At 48.9% G+C, this 22,446-nt stretch overlaps 1 protein-coding gene across 3 annotated transcripts in view; it reads left to right on the forward strand.

Moving 5' to 3' along the window:
• The window catches only part of sugct (succinyl-CoA:glutarate-CoA transferase), a 124,444-nt gene extending 109,591 nt beyond the window's left edge, over positions 1–14,853 (forward strand). For 2 of the 3 annotated variants that reach the window (XM_075451916.1, XM_075451917.1), the window contains 2 exons: positions 5,915–5,978; positions 14,494–14,853. In XM_075451916.1, the coding sequence (XP_075308031.1) occupies positions 5,915–5,978; positions 14,494–14,599 (170 nt within the window). In that variant the 3' untranslated portion in view covers positions 14,600–14,853. The remainder of the gene's footprint in view (positions 1–5,914; positions 5,979–14,493) is intronic. The other variant, XM_075451918.1, reaches the window with a different exon arrangement.
• The last annotated feature ends 7,593 nt before the right edge of the window (positions 14,854–22,446 follow it).

Below are 22,446 nucleotides of genomic sequence, written 5' to 3' on the forward strand. Positions count from 1 at the left end.
TAACACACCTGGAGGAGGTGTAACACCTGGAGGAGGTGTAACACACCTGGAGGGGTAACACCTGGAGGGGTAACACCTGGAGGAGGGGTAACACCTGGAGGGGTAACACCTGGAGGGGTAACACCTGGAGGAGGTGTAACACACCTGGAGGAGGGGTAACACCTGGAGGAGGGGTAACACACCTGGAGGAGGTGTAACACCTGGAGGAGGGGTAACACACCTGGAGGGGTAACACCTGGAGGAGGGGTAACACACCTGGAGGAGGTGTAACACACCTGGAGGAGGGGTAACACCTGGAGGAGGGGTAACACCTGGAGGAGGGGTAACACCTGGAGGAGGTGTAACACCTGGAGGAGGGGTAACACCTGGAGGAGGTGTAACACCTGGGGGAGGTGTAACACACCTGGAGGAGGGGTAACACCTGGAGGAGGGGTAACACCTGGGGGAGGTGTAACACACCTGGAGGAGGGGTAACACCTGGAGGAGGTGTAACACCTGGAGGAGGGGTAACACCTGGAGGAGGTGTAACACCTGGGGGAGGTGTAACACACCTGGAGGAGGGGTAACACCTGGAGGAGGGGTAACACCTGGAGGGTAACACCTGATCAGCTACAGATGAACTCTTTGTTTCTAATAATCTTCACCTGTCCCCTCAGTTCCAGCCTGTTGGTTTTATAAGGAAACAATTTCATTTCTGTTGATTCTTTCTGCTTTTAAACAGCTTCAGGATATAAAGTAGTACATTCTGTGTGTTATAATGGAGCAAATCTTTGATTTTCAGTGTATTAAACTGAATAATTAAGCTGAATAAATAAACTGAATAATTAAACTGAATAATTAAGCTGAATAAATAAACTGAATAATTAAACTGAATAATTAAGCTGAATAAATAAGCTGAATAATTAAGCTGAATAAAGGATGGATTTATAATAGTTCCTTTTGGCTTTTCTTTGTAGTGAAACCATAGAGTTGAAGTCGCTCAGGAACAGATGTTTGGTATAAAAAGTCTTTATATTGGACACATTTCCTCTCCTTTAAGACCGGTTTCATGTCCTGAGCACGTCCACACGTGCGCGTCCACACGTGCGCGTCCACACGTGCGCGTCCACACGTGCGCGTCCACACGTGCGCGACTCTGTCCACCTGTGACGGACGTCTGAACCTGAACATCTTCAGCAGAGTCTCTGCTGCTGGTTCTGAGTGATGGAGGCTGATTGGTTTAGCTGAGCTGGACTTCCTGCACAGTTTGATGTTTAGATTAAAGCCATCGATCAGTTTGACTTTTATTAAAGTTTCCCCCCGCAGATGTGCACAGATGTGCGCTCTGCTGTTCGCTGTAACTGGAGTGAAATAAAACGTTCATCATGTAAAAGGATGATAAAAGCCACGTCTTCACTGTCTTAAACGTTCATTTCTGAGACTTTTCTTTTTTAAAGGTGTTTTTTTGGGTAATTTGCCAGCAGGTGAACAGGAGAGTTCCCCCTGGCTGGGACTCGGACCCTCAGCCTGATCCAAAACGGATTCAGTGGAGACACAAAACCAGGACCATAGCATTCCAAAAAGTCCAAATCCACATCTAAAACCGGCCCGTAGGGGATTTATATCAGGGTGTAGATAGTCATTCATTAAACTCCTGGTTCTGGTTCTCTGTAACTCAGTAAAAATCCACCTGATGGTTCCTGTTGGACCTCCTTCTGTACTCTGACTCACATCTGGTTGGTGTCATGTGACCACAGCTGTGATGTAAGGTAGTGAATCTTCATCAGACAGTCGGTGCTGTGGGGAACTGATCATTTAAGGATGTCCACCTGCTGCTTTCCGTCTTCGCCTCTCGTCAGAAGTCACGGACGCCGCCCGCTGCGTTACTTCCTGCTTTGCTCTCAGGTGCGTCGGTAGAGCCGGTCAGACGGCAGTTTGTCGCCAGCCTCCCGGCTGTGATGTTCTTTTTTTAAATCCCCGATGAAAGATTTCTCTGAACCTGTCGGCACTCGTCAGGACTTCCAGGTCACAGAGACCTGAGAGCAGGTCAGGGCGACCCTGTCGGCTGCAGCTTTGTGGTTCCGATGCCGACGTCTGTCCAACGTCACGAGATCGCGGCGCTGCCACAACATCTGTATTTCATAAGTGTGTGAGTCGTTTAGCTCCGTCGACTCTGCTTCTTGTTGCTGATGGAAAATGGTGGAAAAATGCTCCTCAGTGCAGCTGACAGCAGAACATTTCCACCAGAAGCTGGCCCCCTCACATCCAGCAGAGTGGATGTGAGGGGGCGGGGCTTAGCTGAGGAGGCGGAGTCAACTAAAGGAGGGACGTGCTTCAGAAATGAAAATCAGAACGGCTCGTTAAATGAGGAACTTTCAGACAAAGGGGAACTAAATAAATACCAGGGTTGTGTTTTTGGGGAGTTTTACATCTGCTGGTGACCTCAGATGCCCTGAGCCCTAACAGTCTGGGTTAGGGTTAGCCCTAACAGTCTGGGTTAGGGTTAGCCCTAACAGTCTGGGTTAGGGTTAGCCTTAACAGTCTGGGTTAGGGTTAGCCCTAACAGTCTGGGTTAGGGTGAGCCCTAACAGTCTGGGTTAGGGTTAGCCCTAACAGTCTGGGTTAGGGTTAGCCTGGGTTAGGGTTAGCCCTAACAGTCTGGGTTAGGGTGAGCCCTAACAGCCTGGGTTAGGGTTAGCCTTAACAGTCTGGGTTAGGGTTAGCCTTAACAGCCTGGGTTAGGGTTAGCCCTAACAGTCTGGGTTAGGGTTAGCCCTAACAGTCTGGGTTAGGGTTAGCCCTAACAGTCTGGGTTAGGGTTAGCCTTAACAGTCTGGGTTAGGGTTAGCCCTAACAGTCTGGGTTAGGGTTAGCCCTAACAGCCTGGGTTAGGGTTAGCCTTAACAGTCTGGGTTAGGGTTAGCCCTAACAGTCTGGGTTAGGGTGAGCCCTAACAGCCTGGGTTAGGGTTAGCCTGGGTTAGGGTTAGCCCTAACAGTCTGGGTTAGGGTTAGCCCTAACAGTCTGGGTTAGGGTTAGCCCTAACAGTCTGGGTTAGGGTGAGCCCTAACAGCCTGGGTTAGGGTTAGCCTTAACAGTCTGGGTTAGGGTTAGCCTTAACAGTCTGGGTTAGGGTTAGCCCTAACAGTCTGGGTTAGGGTTAGCCCTAACAGTCTGGGTTAGGGTTAGCCTGGGTTAGGGTTAGCCCTAACAGTCTGGGTTAGGGTTAGCCCTAACAGTCTGGGTCAGGGTTAGCCTTAACAGTCTGGGTCAGGGTTAGCCTTAACAGTCTGGGTTAGGGTTAGCCCTAACAGTCTGGGTCAGGGCTAGCCTTAACAGTCTGGGTCAGGGTTAGCCTTAACAGTCTGGGTCAGGGTTAGCCTTAACAGTCTGGGTTAGGGTTAGCCTTAACAGCCTGGGTTAGGGTTAGCCTTAACAGTCTGGGTTAGGGTTAGCCTTAACAGTCTGGGTTAGGGTTAGCCCTAACAGTCTGGGTTAGGGTTAGCCTTAACAGTCTGGGTTAGGGTTAGCCCTAACAGTCTGGGTTAGGGCTAGCCTTAACAGTCTGGGTTAGGGTTAGCCTTAACAGTCTGGGTCAGGGTTAGCCTTAACAGTCTGGGTTAGGGTTAGCCTTAACAGCCTGGGTTAGGGTTAGCCTTAACAGTCTGGGTTAGGGTTAGCCTTAACAGTCTGGGTTAGGGTTAGCCTTAACAGCCTGGGTTAGGGTTAGCCTTAACAGTCTGGGTTAGGGTTAGCCCTAACAGTCTGGGTTAGGGTTAGCCTTAACAGTCTGGGTTAGGGTGAGCCCTAACAGCCTGGGTTAGGGTTAGCCTGGGTTAGGGTTACCCCTAACAGTCTGGGTTAGGGTTAGCCCTAACAGTCTGGGTTAGGATTAGCCTTAACAGTCTGGGTTAGGGTTAGCCCTAACAGTCTGGGTTAGGGTTAGCCCTAACAGTCTGGGTTAGGGTTAGCCTTAACAGCCTGGGTTAGGGTTAGATTGGGTTAGGGTTAGCCCTAACAGTCTGGGTTAGGGTTAGCCTGGGTTAGGGTTAGCCCTAACAGTCTGGGTTAGGGTGAGCCCTAACAGTCTGGGTTAGGGTGAGCCTTAACAGTCTGGGTTAGGGTTAGCCTTAACAGCCTGGGTTAGGGTTAGCCTTAACAGTCTGGGTTAGGGTTAGCCTTAACAGTCTGGGTTAGGGTTAGCCCTAACAGCCTGGGTTAGGGTTAGCCTTAACAGCCTGGGTTAGGGTTAGCCCTAACAGCCTGGGTTAGGGTTAGCCTTAACAGTCTGTGTTAGGGTTAGCCCTAACAGCCTGGGTTAGGGTTAGCCCTAACAGCCTGGGTTAGGGTTAGCCTTAACAGCCTGGGTTAGGGTTAGCCTTAACAGTCTGTGTTAGGGTTAGCCCTAACAGCCTGGGTTAGGGTTAGCCCTAACAGCCTGGGTTAGGGTTAGCCTTAACAGTCTGGGTTAGGGTTAGCCCTAACAGCCTGGGTTAGGGTTAGCCTTAACAGTCTGTGTTAGGGTTAGCCCTAACAGCCTGGGTTAGGGTTAGCCCTAACAGTCTGGGTTAGGGTTAGCCTTAACAGCCTGGGTTAGGGTTAGCCTTAACAGTCTGTGTTAGGGTTAGCCCTAACAGCCTGGGTTAGGGTTAGCCTTAACAGCCTGGGTTAGGGTTAGCCTTAACAGCCTGGGTTAGGGTTAGCCTTAACAGCCTGGGTTAGGGTTAGCCCTAACAGCCTGGGTTAGGGTTAGCCTTAACAGTCTGGGTTAGGGTTAGCCCTAACAGCCTGGGTTAGGGTGAGCCCTAACAGTCTGGGTTAGGGTTAGCCTTAACAGTCTGGGTTAGGGTTAGCCCTAACAGTCTGGGTTAGGGTTAGCCCTAACAGTCTGGGTTAGGGTTAGCCCTAACAGCCTGGGTTCGGGTTAGCCTTAACAGCCTGGGTTAGGGTTAGCCTTAACAGCCTGGGTTAGGGTTAGCCCTAACAGCCTGGGTTAGGGTTAGCCTTAACAGTCTGTGTTAGGGTTAGCCCTAACAGCCTGGGTTAGGGTTAGCCTTAACAGCCTGGGTTAGGGTTAGCCTTAACAGCCTGGGTTAGGGTTAGCCCTAACAGCCTGGGTTAGGGTTAGCCTTAACAGCCTGGGTTAGGGTTAGCCTTAACAGCCTGGGTTAGGGTTAGCCCTAACAGCCTGGGTTAGGGTTAGCCTTAACAGCCTGGGTTAGGGTTAGCCTTAACAGCCTGGGTTAGGGTTAGCCCTAACAGCCTGGGTTAGGGTTAGCCTTAACAGCCTGGGTTAGGGTTAGCCTTAACAGCCTGGGTTAGGGTTAGCCTTAACAGCCTGGGTTAGGGTTAGCCTTAACAGCCTGGGTTAGGGTTAGCCTTAACAGCCTGGGTTAGGGTTAGCCCTAACAGCCTGGGTTAGGGTTAGCCCAACCCTCAAACATGTAAATTAGTTTATACTCATCCGTCTATATTTTTCTTTTTCCCCTCTTCTTTGATTGCTTTTAACTGTGTTTTAATTTTGATTCTATTTTTTTTTCTCTTTAAATTGCTTGTTTTCATGCTGCTTTATGCTGCTCTTTTAAATGCCTTGTCTTTATGTAAAGCACAGTGGTATGAAATACGCTGTATAAATAAAGATGCCTTGCCTTACTTTAAGTTGCTCTACTTCAGCTCACAAAAATACAATAAATACAGTTCAATTTCTGCTTTTTCGTAATTAATTTAACCTGAGCTGTAAAGCAGTTGAACTCCAGGTGAACCGACCGTTCAGGTTGGCTGAAGCCGGAGCTCCAAAGGTTTTTATCCCGTAGGTTTAATCTGTGGTGGCGCCCACAGAGACGACCACGCTGAGCTTCACAGTGTGAACAAAGAGCTCGCTCTGCACCAGTGTGAAACTAGCTGTTTGTTTGTTTGTTTGTTTGTTTGTTTACAGGTGCAACACAACGGCCTCATACAGGAGATGGACCATCCGACGGCAGGACGCATCAACGTACCCGGTCAGCGCACACACTGCTGTCCTCTCTGTAACCCTCACTTTGTGACATCAGCTTGTTAAATGACGGAGGTGGTGGTGGTGCACGAACTCCGCCGGGACTGTTATGAACTAACCCACCGACACACAAACAGGTCCTCCCCGGTCCGGGGGGACGTCCTGCTGGCCCGGTGTGATGGATCTCAGCGTGTTTCCACTAAGAGGAAGCTGTTGGTCCACCGCTGCGTGTTTACAGTGTCATCCGTCTTCTGCCCTGTGTGTGTTTAACCCGGCAGGAAGACATTCATAACCAGCAGGGCCGGCTTGTTGTGTGTGTTTCACCGACATGTACCAACCACACGTAAAGACGTTCAGCTGGGAGGTCGCCTGTTGACTGTCAGGACGGCTCTGACGTTACATTACGGTCTCAAATCAAATCAAATCAAATCAAATCAAATTGTAGCACATTTCATGTCCAAAACCATTCAAAGTGCTTTACATAAAATAAAAGCATTGCAGCAGGGAGTGGAAGAAGCATTAAAATACATAAAAGAACATAAAGAGAAACAAATAGAATCATTTAAATTAATTTAAAAAGAAGCAACAGTCCAGATAAGTTCAAAGATAGCGTACAGATTTCATGCATAGACACATGAGAACAGAAATGTTTTTAACCTGGATTTAAAAATGTCTCCAACTCTGAAATGAAGACAAAAGAAAAGACTTTGTTCCTTCCTTCAGAGTGGTGTTTGCTGTGGAAATCTTGGCTGCTTCTCACATTAAAGCTGATGAAAATTAGAGTTTCTGAACACCTCAGAACAGACTTCCTTTCTCCACTTGGGGTGCACTTTCTCCTCTAATTTCACACTGGAAACACTGATACTCGTCATATTTGGTCCACTTGTGCATTTTTGACTATTTTTTCGAATTTCAAACACACATCATATTCAATGCAATTTTTCATTGTGTAGACAAAAAAAACTCCTTAATTTCTGAAAAGGGAAATTTTTGTCTCCTTTTTAAAACGACCTAAAAACATATGTTAATATTTTTTTCCACTTTTTTTCCATAAATCTTTTATTCCACTTCAGTTATGATCATAACTACCAAGTTTTCAAGTATTTAAAAAAAATTAACCCTTTAGATTCCAGTTGTACATTCTATATAGTAAAAATATGGCAGTTTTTTGTGGGGTTTTTTTTGTTGTTTTTTAAAGAAATTGGCGTTTACATCATATAAACCAGTATTTAAAGGCTTAAATTATTTTAAACAATTGAAAACTTGGTAGGAGGAAAATCATTATCATGAGAAAACAGATGGAATAAAATTTATGTATCTATGGCCATTTAGGGCTTCCGTACATCAGTCCGTTTCCTTCCAAAACCAAACAGCTAAGAGCACAACTAGTGCTAGAGTAAGTGCGGTAATTTAGGTACAGAGACAAATGGGAAGACAATTTAGGAAGGGGTAAGGAGTGCGTACGGAGCTGGGAGGAAGCAGGTGATGTCCTCAGAGGGCGGATCAGGGGAGTGTTTCCTGCAGAGATGGTTTGCAGCCTGCGGCCAAAGATGGGCGGCGACTCAGCTGTCCTGACATCAGTCGGAGATCGTTCCACCATCGGGGCGCCAGAACAGAGAAAAGGGTTAGGGTTAAGCCGGAGTTATAGCTGCCGCGTCTGTCACGGCGGTGTCGCACCGTGACGTCAAAATGACGTTTCAGGCCTGGCGCTTCCCTTGAAAAGACGGCGCAGCGCGGTGTCGTGCACCAGTCAATTTTTGTGCTGCGCCGAGCACAACGAACCGGATGGACCGATGTGAGACCGGCTCAGTGAGGAGGTGCGTTTGTACAGACAGCTGTACGAAACTGCAGTGAAACAGCACAGGGAGCACGTAAACTCCCCAAACTGGTGCACAGAGATGGGCAGAACTTTGGGGAAAGAGGGAGAGTTCTGTAAGAATGTGTGGAAGAAGCTACGGGACAGATACATGAAGGCAAAGAAGAGGGCAGAGACTCTGTTGATGCCGGGGGCTTCAGACCTTCACCTCTTTTAACTGAATTAAAAAATTAAAATGATCCAGATACTGCAGCAGCATCATTGTTGACAGTGTTCCTGCTCTTCATTGTTTTCTTCTCCACTTTCGTGGTTGTAGAGTAGCGGACTTGCGCCACTATATATGGCGGGCACGAACTCGTGACGTCATCAACACCGCTCGCGCTAGCAGACGCAGCAACCATGCTAGATCCTTTAGGGTCAGGCGGGGGTGTAGGGCTGGATCACAGCCTGGAGGTATGAAGGAGCTGCTCCTTCCACTGCCCTGTAGGCCAGCACCAGAGTCTGAAACTCAGATGCTGCAGCTACAGGGAGCCGGTGTAGAGAGCGGAGAAGGGGAGAGGTGTGGGAGAACTCGGGGAGGTTGAACACCAGACGAGCAGCAGCTTTCTGAACCAGCTCCAGAGGTCTGATGGCAGCAAGGAGGGAGCTGCGGTAGTCCAGGCGGGAGATGAAGAGCCTGGATGAGCACCTGCGCTGCCTCGGTGAGGAAGGGGCGAATCCTCCGGATGTTGTAGACAAGGAATCGTCTTCATGGATCTCAGTCCAACCACTGAAGGAATCCCGGCTGAGTAATTACAGATGTGGACAGACCTCAGCAACACGAATGCTTTGCTGATGACCTGTTGGCGCCTCGGACTGAGGAAAGCTCACGTTCAGTAGCACGACTGATGAATCTGTCATATTTGATCAGATTTGTCCGTGAAACTCCAACCTGAGCGGCTCAGTGGCAGTCGCCTCGGGGCGAACCGGACCGGCGCACAGGTAGTGTTACACGCCAGATGTCTGGCTGCGTTTGTGCTACAAAATCATAGCTGACAGAGTTGTGAAAGCAGAGCGCCACTTTTAGGGAGGCAGCCAAAACATGTCGGAGAGCTTTTGGTTCTGAGTCTGTCTTTTCCTTCCTGGGGCGGAAAGTGTGACATTTAGCCTCCGAAGGTGTCAGACACCAGAACCCAGTTCAGAGCTTTCTTCTGCTCAAAGCTGACTTTGTAACCGTGGAAACTGTGTCGCTGAGCGTCTTCAGGGATTCCTGCGGCCGTTCTTATCCAACAACATCCGATCACATGTCAGGAACACCTCGCTGTCTGCTCTGAGCGGGGAAGCCTCGTCTGACCCTTCATGTTGGTCGGGAACATTAAACTTTGTTTCACGTTGCCAGATGGTGAATTATGAATCCTCTTTCAACTCCACCAGCGACAGCAAGAATGCAGGACCTGGTTCACAGCCGGGTGATTGGTTTAAACCCAATCTCATTGTTTATCGGCTGAGCGGTCGCATGTGTGGAGGCTGCGACGTAAACTGGAAGCAGAGATGGAATCCAGCGCTCCTGGTTTGGATCAGAGAGACACAAAGACAGAGTGACAGCGACTGACAGCCGGGGCGGGTGGAGTCACAGAATCATGTTTCTATCACTTCAGACCAGCGATACTCACTGTTTATTTCACCAGAGCCACATTGGCAGCAAAATCAAGGTCAGAGCCACTTTTACCACAACATACTAAAGTCCCCTATTGCAAATATGCATTTCTACATCTAAAACATCCCAGAAAAAAAGAAACAACACAGCCAATACATTTTCAATTCAGACCACATTTACCTTAATACTGGGATGAGTGGAAGCTGGCGTGCGTGTCCTCGACTTTCTTCATGTTGTATTTGTAGTTTGTTGTTATAATCATAGTGAGACATTCAGGATGAGCATGGTTTTTGTGCTGGTTGTTGCCCTTTTTTAATTAAAAACCGATCCTGCATCTCGCGCTGGCTAAAGGAGCTAGCGTGCGCTGGCTAAAGGAGCTAGCGTGCGCTGGCTAAAGGAGCTAGCGTGCACTGCGGTTAAGTGTGACGGTGGTTTAAGCGGGCTGCGTTGCCAGGTTTAACAGTTTACCCCTTAGGAAACACCATTAAGACTTAATTAATACTTAATAAAAATACTTAAAGGGATAGTTCGCCTCTTCTGACATGAAGCTGTATGACCTCCCATATCAGAAACATCATTTCTGAACATCTTCTTACCCCCTGCTGCGTCCTGTGAGCAGAGTTCCAGCCTCGTTTTGGTGTTGATGAAGGTAGTCCGGCTAGTTGGCTGGGGTTTAAAAAATAAAGCGTTTTGCTTCTCAAAACAATATGCGTTCAAAAGAGTAATACATTTGCATCACAAAATGGTTCTCCAGGAAAAAGTCAGAGCTCACAATCTCTTGGCCCTATTTTCTCTCCCTTTGTATCACTGCCTGCTGCCGCCTGCCGACAGCCGCGCCTGTTACGGTGTTTGCTGCTCGGAAGCAGGGGACTGCTCGCTCTGCACTTCGGTCTGCACGGTCTACACAGCAGGCATGCCCTGAAACGATGCCCTGAAACAAGTCCCGGCCCTGAAACGATGCCCTGAAACTAGTCCCGTCCCTGAAACGAGTCCCGGCCCTGAAACGAGTCCCGGCCCTGAAACGAGTCCCGGCCCTGAAACGAGTCCCGGCCCTGAAACGAGTCCCGGCCCTGAAACTAGTCCCGGCCCTGAAACGAGTCCCGGCCCTGAAACGAGTCCCGGCCCTGAAACGAGTCCCGGCCCTGAAACGAGTCCCGGCCCTGAAACGAGTCCCGGCCCTGAAACGAGTCCCGGCCCTGAAACTAGTCCCGGCCCTGAAACTAGTCCCGGCCCTGAAACGAGTCCCGGCCCTGAAACTAGTCCCGGCCCTGAAACTAGTCCCGTCCCTGAAACGAGTCCCGGCCCTGAAACGAGTCCCGTCCCTGAAACGAGTCCCGGCCCTGAAACTAGTCCCAGCCCTGAAACTAGTCCCGTCCCTGAAACGAGTCCCGGCCCTGAAACGAGTCCCGTCCCTGAAACGAGTCCCGGCCCTGAAACTAGTCCCGGCCCTGAAACTAGTCCCGTCCCTGAAACGAGTCCCGGCCCTGAAACGAGTCCCGTCCCTGAAACGAGTCCCGGCCCTGAAACGAGTCCCGTCCCTGAAACTAGTCCCGTCCCTGAAACGAGTCCCGGCCCTGAAACGAGTCCCGGCCCTGAAACGAGTCCCGGCCCTGAAACGAGTCCCGGCCCTGAAACTAGTCCCGGCCCTGAAACGAGTCCCGGCCCTGAAACGAGTCCCGGCCCTGAAACGAGTCCCGGCCCTGAAACGAGTCCCGGCCCTGAAACGAGTCCCGGCCCTGAAACTAGTCCCGGCCCTGAAACTAGTCCCGGCCCTGAAACGAGTCCCGGCCCTGAAACTAGTCCCGGCCCTGAAACTAGTCCCGTCCCTGAAACGAGTCCCGGCCCTGAAACGAGTCCCGTCCCTGAAACGAGTCCCGGCCCTGAAACTAGTCCCAGCCCTGAAACGAGTCCCGGCCCTGAAACGAGTCCCAGCCCTGAAACTAGTCCCGGCCCTGAAACTAGTCCCGGCCCTGAAACGAGTCCCGGCCCTGAAACGAGTCCCGGCCCTGAAACGAGTCCCGGCCCTGAAACGAGTCCCGGCCCTGAAACGAGTCCCGGCCCTGAAACGAGTCCCGGCCCTGAAACGAGTCCCGGCCCTGAAACTAGTCCCGGCCCTGAAACTAGTCCCGGCCCTGAAACGAGTCCCGGCCCTGAAACTAGTCCCGGCCCTGAAACTAGTCCCGTCCCTGAAACGAGTCCCGGCCCTGAAACGAGTCCCGTCCCTGAAACGAGTCCCGGCCCTGAAACTAGTCCCAGCCCTGAAACTAGTCCCGTCCCTGAAACGAGTCCCGGCCCTGAAACGAGTCCCGTCCCTGAAACGAGTCCCGGCCCTGAAACTAGTCCCGGCCCTGAAACTAGTCCCGTCCCTGAAACGAGTCCCGGCCCTGAAACGAGTCCCGTCCCTGAAACTAGTCCCGTCCCTGAAACGAGTCCCGGCCCTGAAACGAGTCCCGGCCCTGAAACGAGTCCCGGCCCTGAAACGAGTCCCGGCCCTGAAACTAGTCCCGGCCCTGAAACGAGTCCCGGCCCTGAAACGAGTCCCGGCGCTGAAACGAGTCCCGGCCCTGAAACTAGTCCCGACCCTGAAACGAGTCCCGGCCCTGAAACTAGTCCCGACCCTGAAACGAGTCCCGGCCCTGAAACTAGTCCCGGCCCTGAAACGAGTCCCCGCTGACGGGCTTTCTGCCCCTGAAGGAAGCCGAATTCCCTCCCTGCTCCACCACCTCCACCCACCCAACCTGGACCATCCCGTGAGGCTCCCTCTTCCTGCTCTGGTTTCCAGCGCCCCTCCATCCAAAGCAGGAATCTGAGTGTGCACGTGTGCACGTGTGCACGTGTGCGTGTGTGCGTTTCAGCGCATTCACAGCCCTAACAATATCCTTTTCTTCGCCGTGCACCCCCCGCTCCGCTCATCTCTGTTTAGTAAACAACACCGTTTGTCCGGGTGTGTGTTGTGTGTGTGCACGTTGTGCGCGGTGTGTGCGTGTGTTGTCTGTACCTCGGAGGTTAATTGAGCGTAAAAACGTGCAGCTCAGAACATTCGTTGGCTGACCTGTCGAGGCATGCCTTTGTTTGTGTGTGTGTTTGTTGTTCCAGAGCCAGAAAATAACTCGGGACAAACAGAGTGTGTGTCCATTAATAGGCTGCAGCTCCCCTTATATAAGTGGATCCACTGAGGGGATCATGGAGCCCGCTGACACTGTCAGAGGGGCCCGACCAAAGGTCCAAACCGGGTTAACCCGTTACCAACAAGCCAGAAAAATCACTTAACTGGCCTCAGAAACCTGCAACTAACTGTTCCAGATGACCCATAACCAACTAACCAGGTTAACCCGTTATCAACAAGCCAGGAAAATCACTTAACCGACCTCAGAAACCTGCAACTAACTGTTCCAGATGACCCATAACCAACTAACCGACTTAACCCGTTACCAACAAGCCAGAAAAATCACTTAACTGGCCTCAGAAACCTGCAACTAACTGTTCCAGATGACCCATAACCAACTAACCGGGTTAACCCGTTACCAACAAGCCAGAAAAATCACTTAACCAGCCTCAGAAACCTGTAACTAACTGTTCCAGATGACCCATAACCAACTAACCGGGTTAACCCGATACCGACAAGCCAGAAAAATCACTTAACCGACCTCAGAAACCTGCAACTAACTGTTCCAGATGACCCATAACCAACTAACCAGGTTAAACCGTTACCAACAAGCAAGAAAAATCACTTAACCGACCTCAGAAACCTGCAACTAACAGTTCCAGATGACCCATAACCAACTAACCAGGTTAAACCGTTACCAACAAGCAAGAAAAATCACTTAACCGACCTCAGAAACCAGCAACTAAATGTTCCAGATGACCCATAACCAACTAACCAGGTTAAACCGTTACCAACAGGTCAGAAAAATCACTTAACTGGCCTCAGAAACCTGCAACTAACAGTTCCAGATGATCCATAACCAACTAACCAGGTTAACCCGTTACCAACCAGGGTAACCTTAAACTAGTAACTATAAACTATAACTATTAAATATAACCAGTAGCTAATGATCAAGGGTAATTTGTAACTATCCAAGAACATCTCTCACAAATTACCTGTTAGTTAACTTGTAACCAACTATGCAAGATTAGTTGTAATTCCCAGTCCAAGATAACCTGTAACTAAGCATCAAGGATAATCTAACTATCTAGGTTAACCTGTACTGTATATATAAGATTAGTCATAATTAACTATCCAAGATGACCAGTAACTAATCATCAAGGATCATCTAACTGACTAGGTTAACCTGTACTGTACATGTAAGATTAGTCATAATTAACTATCCAAGATGACCAGTAACTAATCATCAAGGATCATCTAACTGACTAGGTTAACCTGTACTGTACAAATATATGCTATATTCTACATGTTTTTTTATGAATTTTTATGTTGTAGAGTTGTGAAATTATTTTATCAATGGAGAAACTGAGCAGCCTTGCTTTGTTGTCTACAGTAGTAGATCAACCCTCATCTTACTTTGAAGCTTCCAGCTCTCTGAAGTGACGTCGACGCAGCTTTAGCTGCAGAGAAGCTATCAGGCTTGTGTTGATAATAATAAACTCCTGCACTATTTTCAAACTTCCAAATGCATCGTTTTGTGAGTACAGACCATATTTGTACTACTGTAGAAGTTTGGTGTCATGGCATGTGATTTTAGTGTGGTAATTTTGGAGATACGGACCAGGATCCATTAACCCTTGTACGAAGCTATTCGGGATAACTCAGTAACTCAGCTGATGTTCAGCCAATATCGGAAAAACTGCGGGTGGGCTACTTGGCTGGATATCACGGTTCAAATGACCCCAGGTTGAATCTACTCCAAACCATCCCTTTAAGTTGATGTTAAAGAGTGAAATTAAACGTATTTCTGATTTAACGTGTTTGTTTGCTGACTTTAGTCAGACGGCGGTAAAGTTTGAGGAAGGTCCTCCGTCATGCTGATGATGTCAGAGACGTAGAACCAGACTGGAGACCTCTGACTTCTGTTTGTTTGTTTGTTTGTTTGTTTGTTTGTTTGTGTTCAGGTCCAGCTGTGCGTTTCAGCAGCTTCTCCCCCAGCGGGCCGACGCCCCCTCCTCTGATTGGCCAGCACACCGTGCAGGTGCTGCGGGACACCTTGTCTTACGGTGATGACCTCATCAAAGCGCTGCTGGAGTCCAGGGCGGTGGCTCAGAACGAAGTGTGCTGATTGGCTGAGAGGGAACAGCTGGTAAATCCTCAGAGAGTTTGATGCTGCTGATGGATGAGGACTGAACTCATGATGAAGGTTTTAAAAACACGAAACTGTGAAATAATAATAATAACTCCAGCCGTCTGATGGCGTTCCTCACTAAGCACTCCCCGTGTTCTGCTTTCTCTGAATAAAACACGTCAGTCACTCCCAGTTTCTTTCTGGCGTTTGATTAATTACTCAAATCAAAACTTCATTCTAACATGAAAGATATTAAATATTCCAGCGTTAAACTCTGACTGCAACACATTTAAACAGCATCAGATCCAACATCTGTCAATCGTCTGCACCCAGATGTGGAGCTCTGTGCCTCAGCAAAGCGTCTCTGAAACGTTTGAATTCTTTGCTCACTTTCAGATCCTGTTCATCTGCTGGAGATAGTTCTTTAGGCCTGACACTTCTTCTTTTGTCCAGTTTCCTCAAATGTTTTAAGGACACACTGCACACCATGCTGAGATATGCCAAGTTTTCAGCTAACAGCTCTTTGGGAATCACCTTGTTGCTGCAGAAATCCTGTTTTCTGTCTGTCACACTGTGTTATCTTTGCTGTTTTTCACACATGCAGCTAAAGAAATGGGAACAAATCTTAATTCCAGTCTAAAACCCACAAAGAGCTTCTAGATTATTCATTTCTGGTGGCATAAAACAGTTTAATCATTTAATTTATATTAATTGTTCCATAATTAGTCATTAGATTATATCTTATATTCCTTTTTTAAGCTTTAAATTGAATCTTATTTACTTTTTCTTGATGTTGAATAACATATAATTCTTATTATTGACTGTTTTTTTACTACTCTTCTACTTTTAGACGTGATAACGTTCATTTTTTTGGGATTAGGATCTTTTTTAAACTGAATTTCTTATATTAATTTGACTCTTTTGGTAACTGAAAGCAGTTTTAACGTAAATGTACAAAAAAGTTGAAACTATGAAGCTGTTTTTCACAGATGCAGCTAAAGAAATGGGAACAAATGATGTGTCTCTGTGACAGGCTGCTGGGAACAAAGTGCCTAAAGATCCAGTTTAAAATGTGGACACAACACTGGTTCATCCCTTGAGTTAGGAGCCTTTTTCCTGCCTGAATGGTTCACAGCTCAGAGTTAAGTGGCTTAACGAAGAAAAAACACATTCCTCTGAAGATGCTCAGGTACAAGGACTGGCCTGAAGATGAGGGAAGAAGCAGAAAATGTCCAAAGAGAAACTCTGAAAGAGCTTCAGGAAGCTGCAGAACTGCTGATCAGGACACTTTAAAGGTTACAGAAATGTATTTTATTTCTACAGCCCTTTACAGACAATCGTTACGGTGTACCAAGGTGCTTTACAGCAGGTAATAAATAAAGAGAAGAAGAAGTAAAAACAATAAAAGAACAGTGAAATACAACAAAATCGAAAAAGATAAGTGTCATCATACTGCTGGGTATTAAAAACAATCCTAAATAAGTAGGTAGACTAAACTATATTTTAAGGACGGACGCTGAAGATTGTAAATTCTGACATTTCTTCTTTTTTTATGTTTTCTTTGATTCAGGTTCTTGTATCCTGTAATAAATGTGATTCTCCATTTTTAAAACGTGTTCCTTCAAACAGCATCCCTCCTCTTTCTTCTTCTGCACATCTTTTATGGTAGCAACACGGCAAAGAGCTTCAGGAAGCTGCAGAACTGCTGATCAGGACACTTTAAAGGTTACAGGGATGACACATACGCAGAGTTTTCCACTTTTTGGAGCTTTTATTGGAACGTTTGATCCATCGTTGACATTAAAGTATTGATTAATGCCGTTTCCATCAGCTTCTCCTCTCAGCAGATCTAATCTGTGGGGAGCCCGGGCGAAGGAGTCCTGACATCATCTGCAGATATTGTTCTGGGAAACCGGTGGAAGCTTATTTATGACATTAATCTTTTCTGAACGCGGGCGCATGTCAGGAGGAAACCTCCCGCAGATGGATTCGTGCTGCTTTCTGTCGGGAGGCTGAGCGTGTAGCTGAGCGCTTGGACAGCGTTGGTGGAAGGACGTCAGGCGGGTCGACAGCTTGATTAATGAGGAGTAAATCCTCTGGTAGAAGCGGATTAATCCAACGAACGTGATGTTTATTGAATTCGAGGGAAAGTGACGCATTTGGACGGTGGCGCGGTTGCCAGGGGAGACCCAGGCTGACATGTTTGTTTGAGTTCTGGGGGAGGAAGGGAGGACGGGGGAGGCTCAGGTGTGATTCATCGTTAGCGAGGGACTCGCTGCGTCGGCGGCGTCCAAAAACACGCCGAGAACGTCATGACATGGAACCGAAACACAGTTCTGAGGAGAAGTTTGACTTTTCTTCAGCCTGTAAAGTAATGAGCGTCTCTGGGGAGTTTCAGAACTAACCGTGACCTGATTAGCCCCGATGCTTCACCGTAAGGACAGATTTATTCCTCCTTATGTAAGGCCGAAGCCACTCTGAAAGGTCACAAACTGGTTTTACAAGCTGGTTTAGTTGTTTAACATCATACAAAAAAGTTAAATCCTGAGTGAACCCCTGATCCAGCAGCTGGTAGCAGCAGTGAGTGAGAAACTAAGTGAACCCCTGATCCAGGTATCCAGAACTGTGCCGTTGACCCGTACCGTAGACCTGTGCCCTAGACCTGTGCCCTAGACCTGTGCCCTAGACCTGTGCCGTAGACCTGTGCCGTAGACCTGTGGCATAGAACTGTGCCCTAGACCTGTGCCCTAGACCTGGGCCGTAGACCTGTGCCCTAGACCTGGGCCGTAGAACTGTGCCCTAGACCTGGGCCCTAGACCTGTGCCGTAGACCTGTGCCCTAGACCCGAGCCGTAGACCTGTGCCGTAGACCTGTGCCCTAGACCCGTGCCGTTGACCAATGCCCTAGACCTGTGCCCTAGACCCGTGCCGTTGACCAGTGCCCTAGACCTGTGCCCTAGACGTGTGCCGTAGACCCGTGCCGTTGACCTGTGACGTTGACCTGTGCCGTTGACCTTTGCCGTTGACCTGTGCCGTAGACCTTTGTCGTAGACCTGTGCCGTAGACCTGTGCCGTAGACCAGTTTCGTAGACCTGTGCCGTAGACCTGTGCCGTAGACCTGTGGCATAGAACTGTGCCCTAGACCTGTGCCCTAGACCTGGGCCGTAGACCTGTGCCCTAGACCTGTGCCCTAGACCTGTGCCCTAGACCTGTGCCGTAGACATGTGCCGTAGACCTGTGCCGTAGACCTTTGTCGTAGACCTGTGCCGTAGACCCGTGCCGTTGACCTGTGCCGTTGACCTGTGCCGTAGACCAGTTTCGTAGACCTGTGCCGTAGCCCTGTGCCGTAGACCTGTGCCGTAGACCCGTATCGTAGACCTGTGCCGTAGACCTGTGCCGTAGACCTGTGCCGTAGACCTGTGCCGTAGACCTGTGCCGTTGACCTCTGCCGTAGACCTTTGCGGTAGACCTGTGCCGTAGACCTGTGCCGTTGACCTCTGCCGTAGACCTGTGCCGTAGCCCTGTGCCGTAGACCTGTGCCGTAGACCCGTATCGTAGACCTGTGCCGTAGACCTGTGCCGTAGACCTGTGCCGTTGACCTCTGCCGTAGACCTTTGCGGTAGACCTGTGCCGTAGACCTGTGCCGTAGACCTGTGCCGTAGACCTCTGCCGTAGACCCGTGCCGTAGACCCGTGCCGTAGACCCGTGCCGTAGACCCGTGCCGTAGACCTGTACCGTAGACCCGTGCCGTAGACCCATTTCCTAAACCCGTGCCGTAGACCCATTTCCTAGACCTGTGCCGTTGACCTATTTCCTAAACCTGTGCCGTAGACCCGTGCCGTAGACCCCTGCCGTAGACCTGTGCCGTTGACCCATTTCCTAAACCCGTGCCATAGACCCGTGCCGTAGACCCGTGCCGTAGACCTGTGCCGTAGACCCCTGCCGTAGACCTGTGCCGTTGACCCATTTCCTAAACCCGTGCCGTAGACCCGTGCCGTAGACCCGTGCCTTAGACCTGTGCCGTTGACCCATTTCCTAAACCCGTGCCGTAGACCCGTGCCGTAGACCCGTGCCGTAGACCTGTGCCGTTGACCCATTTCCTAAACCCGTGCCGTAGACCCGTGCCATAGACCCGTGCCGTAGACCCGTGCCGTAGACCTGTGCCGTAGACCTGTGCCGTAGACCCATTTCCTAGACCCGTGCCGTAGACCCGTGTCGTAGACCTGTGCCGTAGACCCGTGCCGTAGACCTGTGCCGTAGACCTGTGCCGTAGACCTGTGCCGTAGACCTGTGCCGTTGACCCGTGCCGTAGACCCGTGCCGTAGACCCATTTCCTAAACCCGTGCCGTAGACCTGTGCCGTTGACCCATTTCCTAAACCCGTGCCGTAGACCCATTTCCTAAACCCGTGCCGTAGACCCCTGCCGTAGACCTGTGCCGTTGACCCATTTCCTAAACCCGTGCCGTAGACCCGTGCCGTAGACCTGTGCCGTTGACCCATTTCCTAAACCCGTGCCGTAGACCCGTGCCATAGACCCGTGCCGTAGACCCGTGCCGTAGACCTGTGCCGTAGACCTGTGCCGTAGACCTGTGCCGTAGACCCCTGCCGTAGACCTGTGCCGTTGACCCATTTCCTAAACCCGTGCCGTAGACCCGTGCCGTAGACCCGTGCCGTTGACCCATTTCCTAAACCCGTGCCGTAGACCCGTGCCGTAGACCCGTGCCGTAGACCCGTGCCGTAGACCCGTGCCGTAGACCTGTGTCGTAGACCTGTGCTGTAGACCCATTTCCTAGACTCGTGCCGTAGACCTGTGCCGTAGACCCGTGATATTAGATTTTATAGAAAACTGATCTGTGAGAAGAAGCCGGCTGGAGGTTCCACATGGATTTAAGGAACATTTAAATGATGATGTCATTCTCTTTCAAAGATCAGCAGCGCTGAAATGTTTACAACTTTCAGGCCTTTTTGGCACATTTTGTTCTTGTTTGTGTTATTTCACAGATCAGAGGAGGAGGATCAGAGCTGCTGCTGTTGTTTTTGGGATGTTTTTTTACTGCTTTTCTGTTCTTATTGTCCCTGTTGTTGTGATTCTTGTTGCTGAAGCCGTCTTCATGTGTGACCGGTGATCTCTGCTTCTCTCTGTCTGTCTCGGCCGCCCAGTTGGCTGCCTCTGGGTTGAACTCAGTGTGTGAGAGAAAAATTCGGATGTACGTAACTCACCAGCTCTTTAAGCGTCTCTTATTCCCTAACATCTGGTGTGTGTGTGTGTGTGTGTGTCTGTGTGTGTGTGTGCAGGAAGCTGCAGCCTGATGCTCAACACAGACACAGTCTTATAGGTGGTTTTACCTTTTTGATGCAAACATTTGACTGTGGATTATACCACAGTGCTGTGCAGGATAATCTTGTTAATGGATGTTTTTTATCACCATTGCCTGGATCATTGTGGTGTAAATAACGCTGAGCTGGCTGCGTGTGTTGGCGAGTGCTTAAACCTGTGGGGAAGCCAAGAAGAAGCTTTGAATTTGAAGAAGTAGTCAAACAGTTTGTGCACCAACTGGAGGAGTTTTAACTCCTTACAAAGTATGGAACATTTATTTAAAGCAGAGAGTCACTCATTGTGCGGCTCCTCACGCTTTAATTGGCGACTCGCACTCACATAGTAGCTTATAACAATATGCTAACAATAACAATACATTTTTTCAAATAACACACAGCGAATACTGCACAGTATTAAGTATTTTTATTAAGTTTGCATATTTTTTATTAAGTATTAATTAAGGCTTAATGGTGTTTCCTAAAGGGGTTTTTGTTAAACCTGGCAACGCAGCCCGCTTAAACCACCTCACACTTGACCGCAGAGCACGCTAGCTCCTTTAGCCAGCGCACGCTAGCTCCTTTAGCCAGCGCACGCTAGCTCCTTTAGCCAGCGCACGCTAGCTCCTTTAGCCAGCGCGAGATGCAGGCACAATGGATCGGTTTTTAATTAAAAAAGGGCAAAAACCAGCACAGAAACCATGCTCATCCTGAATGTCTCACTATGATTACAACAACAAACTACAAATACAACATGAAGAAAGTCGAGGACATGCACGCCAGCTTCAGCTCATCCCAGTATTAAGGTAAATGTGGTCTGAATTGAAAATGTATTGGCTGTGTTGTTTCTTTGTTTGTGGGATGTTTTATATGTAGAAATGCATATTTGCAAAAGGGGACTTTATGTTGTGGTAAAAGTGGCTCTTCCCGTGATTTTGCTGCCAATGTGGCTCCTGTGAAATAAACAGTGAGTATCGCTGGTTTAAAGAAACAGATTTCTTATTTTCCTCCACAGCAAAGGATTCGATGACATGATGATCATGGAAAACGTCAAACTTCATCCAGTCAGCTGCTCATGGCGGAGGAGGGGGGGGGGTGCTGACTGACCTGATCATCTTAACTGAACCGCCCTGTGTTATTACTCAGCTTCACAACTCGTTACACCGACAACAAACATGGACTCGGAGTCGAGTTTCGCTCACTTCAGAGGAGCTGAAGACGGTTATTTTTATTTTATGGGAGCTCTGTATTTGAACCCATAATGTCACCATGTAAACACACCGATTCCACACGAGGAAACACACAGACTGACGGTTTACTCTGCAAATTGAAGGTGACAGCGATGACATGGCGGCTCGGCTGCAGCCAGCAGAGTGTGCGAGGTGTTTATGGTGGAAGTGCACACACGCATGCAGAAAACACAGATGTGCACACACCCGGGTCTCCCTCATATGACGTCCGGCGGGAATGTCTTAGGAAACCACTTCCTGATGCGAGCTGGAGGGAGACGGAGGGAGATGCAGAGGTGTCGAGCAGCTGCGGCAGCTGGATTCCACATTAAAGCTGCTTTTCCAGGCCGCAGCCAATAGGAAGGCAGCTCTCACACACACACCTGTCGTCTCCTGTCTGGGCAGGATGTGGACTCTCCGTTGCCATCGCAGCGGCCTCTTTATTTTTCCTTTCCCTCTCGTTGTGTCGCTCATTTTGTCTGAAGGAACTTGAAAAGAGATGGATTCAGCAGAGACATTCGGCTCGGATATTCTGGGGGAAAAAAATCACTCAAACCAAGAGACGACCGGCAGAAGTTCAGCATCCGTGGCCTTCAGGGTGCGGAGCAGCTACTGATCATGTTCTGAAAGTGTTCAAAACGTCCTTAAAGCTGCACTAAAAACGGTAGGCAGCAGTAATACGAGGTCTACCGAACCAATCAATCATAAAGAGCCGATAACCAACAAAAGTATCCTGCATAGGACCAACTTCAGCTATTTAAAATAAATAAAATGATTACTTAATCTGCTGATTAATTTCTGAATATATTAACCCTGTTGGTGCCAACAGCGTCTGTGCCAACGAAAAAAGATTAACTGACTTTAAAAATGAATTCAGTGGAAGCTGGGATAGGCTCCACCCCCCTGAATTGGAATAAGCAGGTATAGAAAATGGATGGATGGATGGAGGGATGTTGGATGGATGGAATGATCAGAAGAGGGAGGGAGGGAGGGAGGGAGGGAGTGATGGATAGTTTAGCAGCATATTCTTTCTGGTTCAGCCATGTTAGCGTTAGCATGCTACGACGGTGCACTGGTACGTTATTGTGAAACAGGAGCTGAGCCAAAATTCAACTGAATTCAGTTTAGTTTAATTCATCGAGCACCAAAGATAAAATCCAATTCACTGTAATACAATCAAATCAATTTAATGACATTACAGATAAGTCCAATTCACACAGAGCCAGTTAAAGAAGATGTAGCCTA

Source organism: Odontesthes bonariensis, chromosome 20 (genome assembly GCF_027942865.1).
Source record: "Odontesthes bonariensis isolate fOdoBon6 chromosome 20, fOdoBon6.hap1, whole genome shotgun sequence".
NCBI lineage: Eukaryota > Metazoa > Chordata > Actinopteri > Atheriniformes > Atherinopsidae > Odontesthes > Odontesthes bonariensis.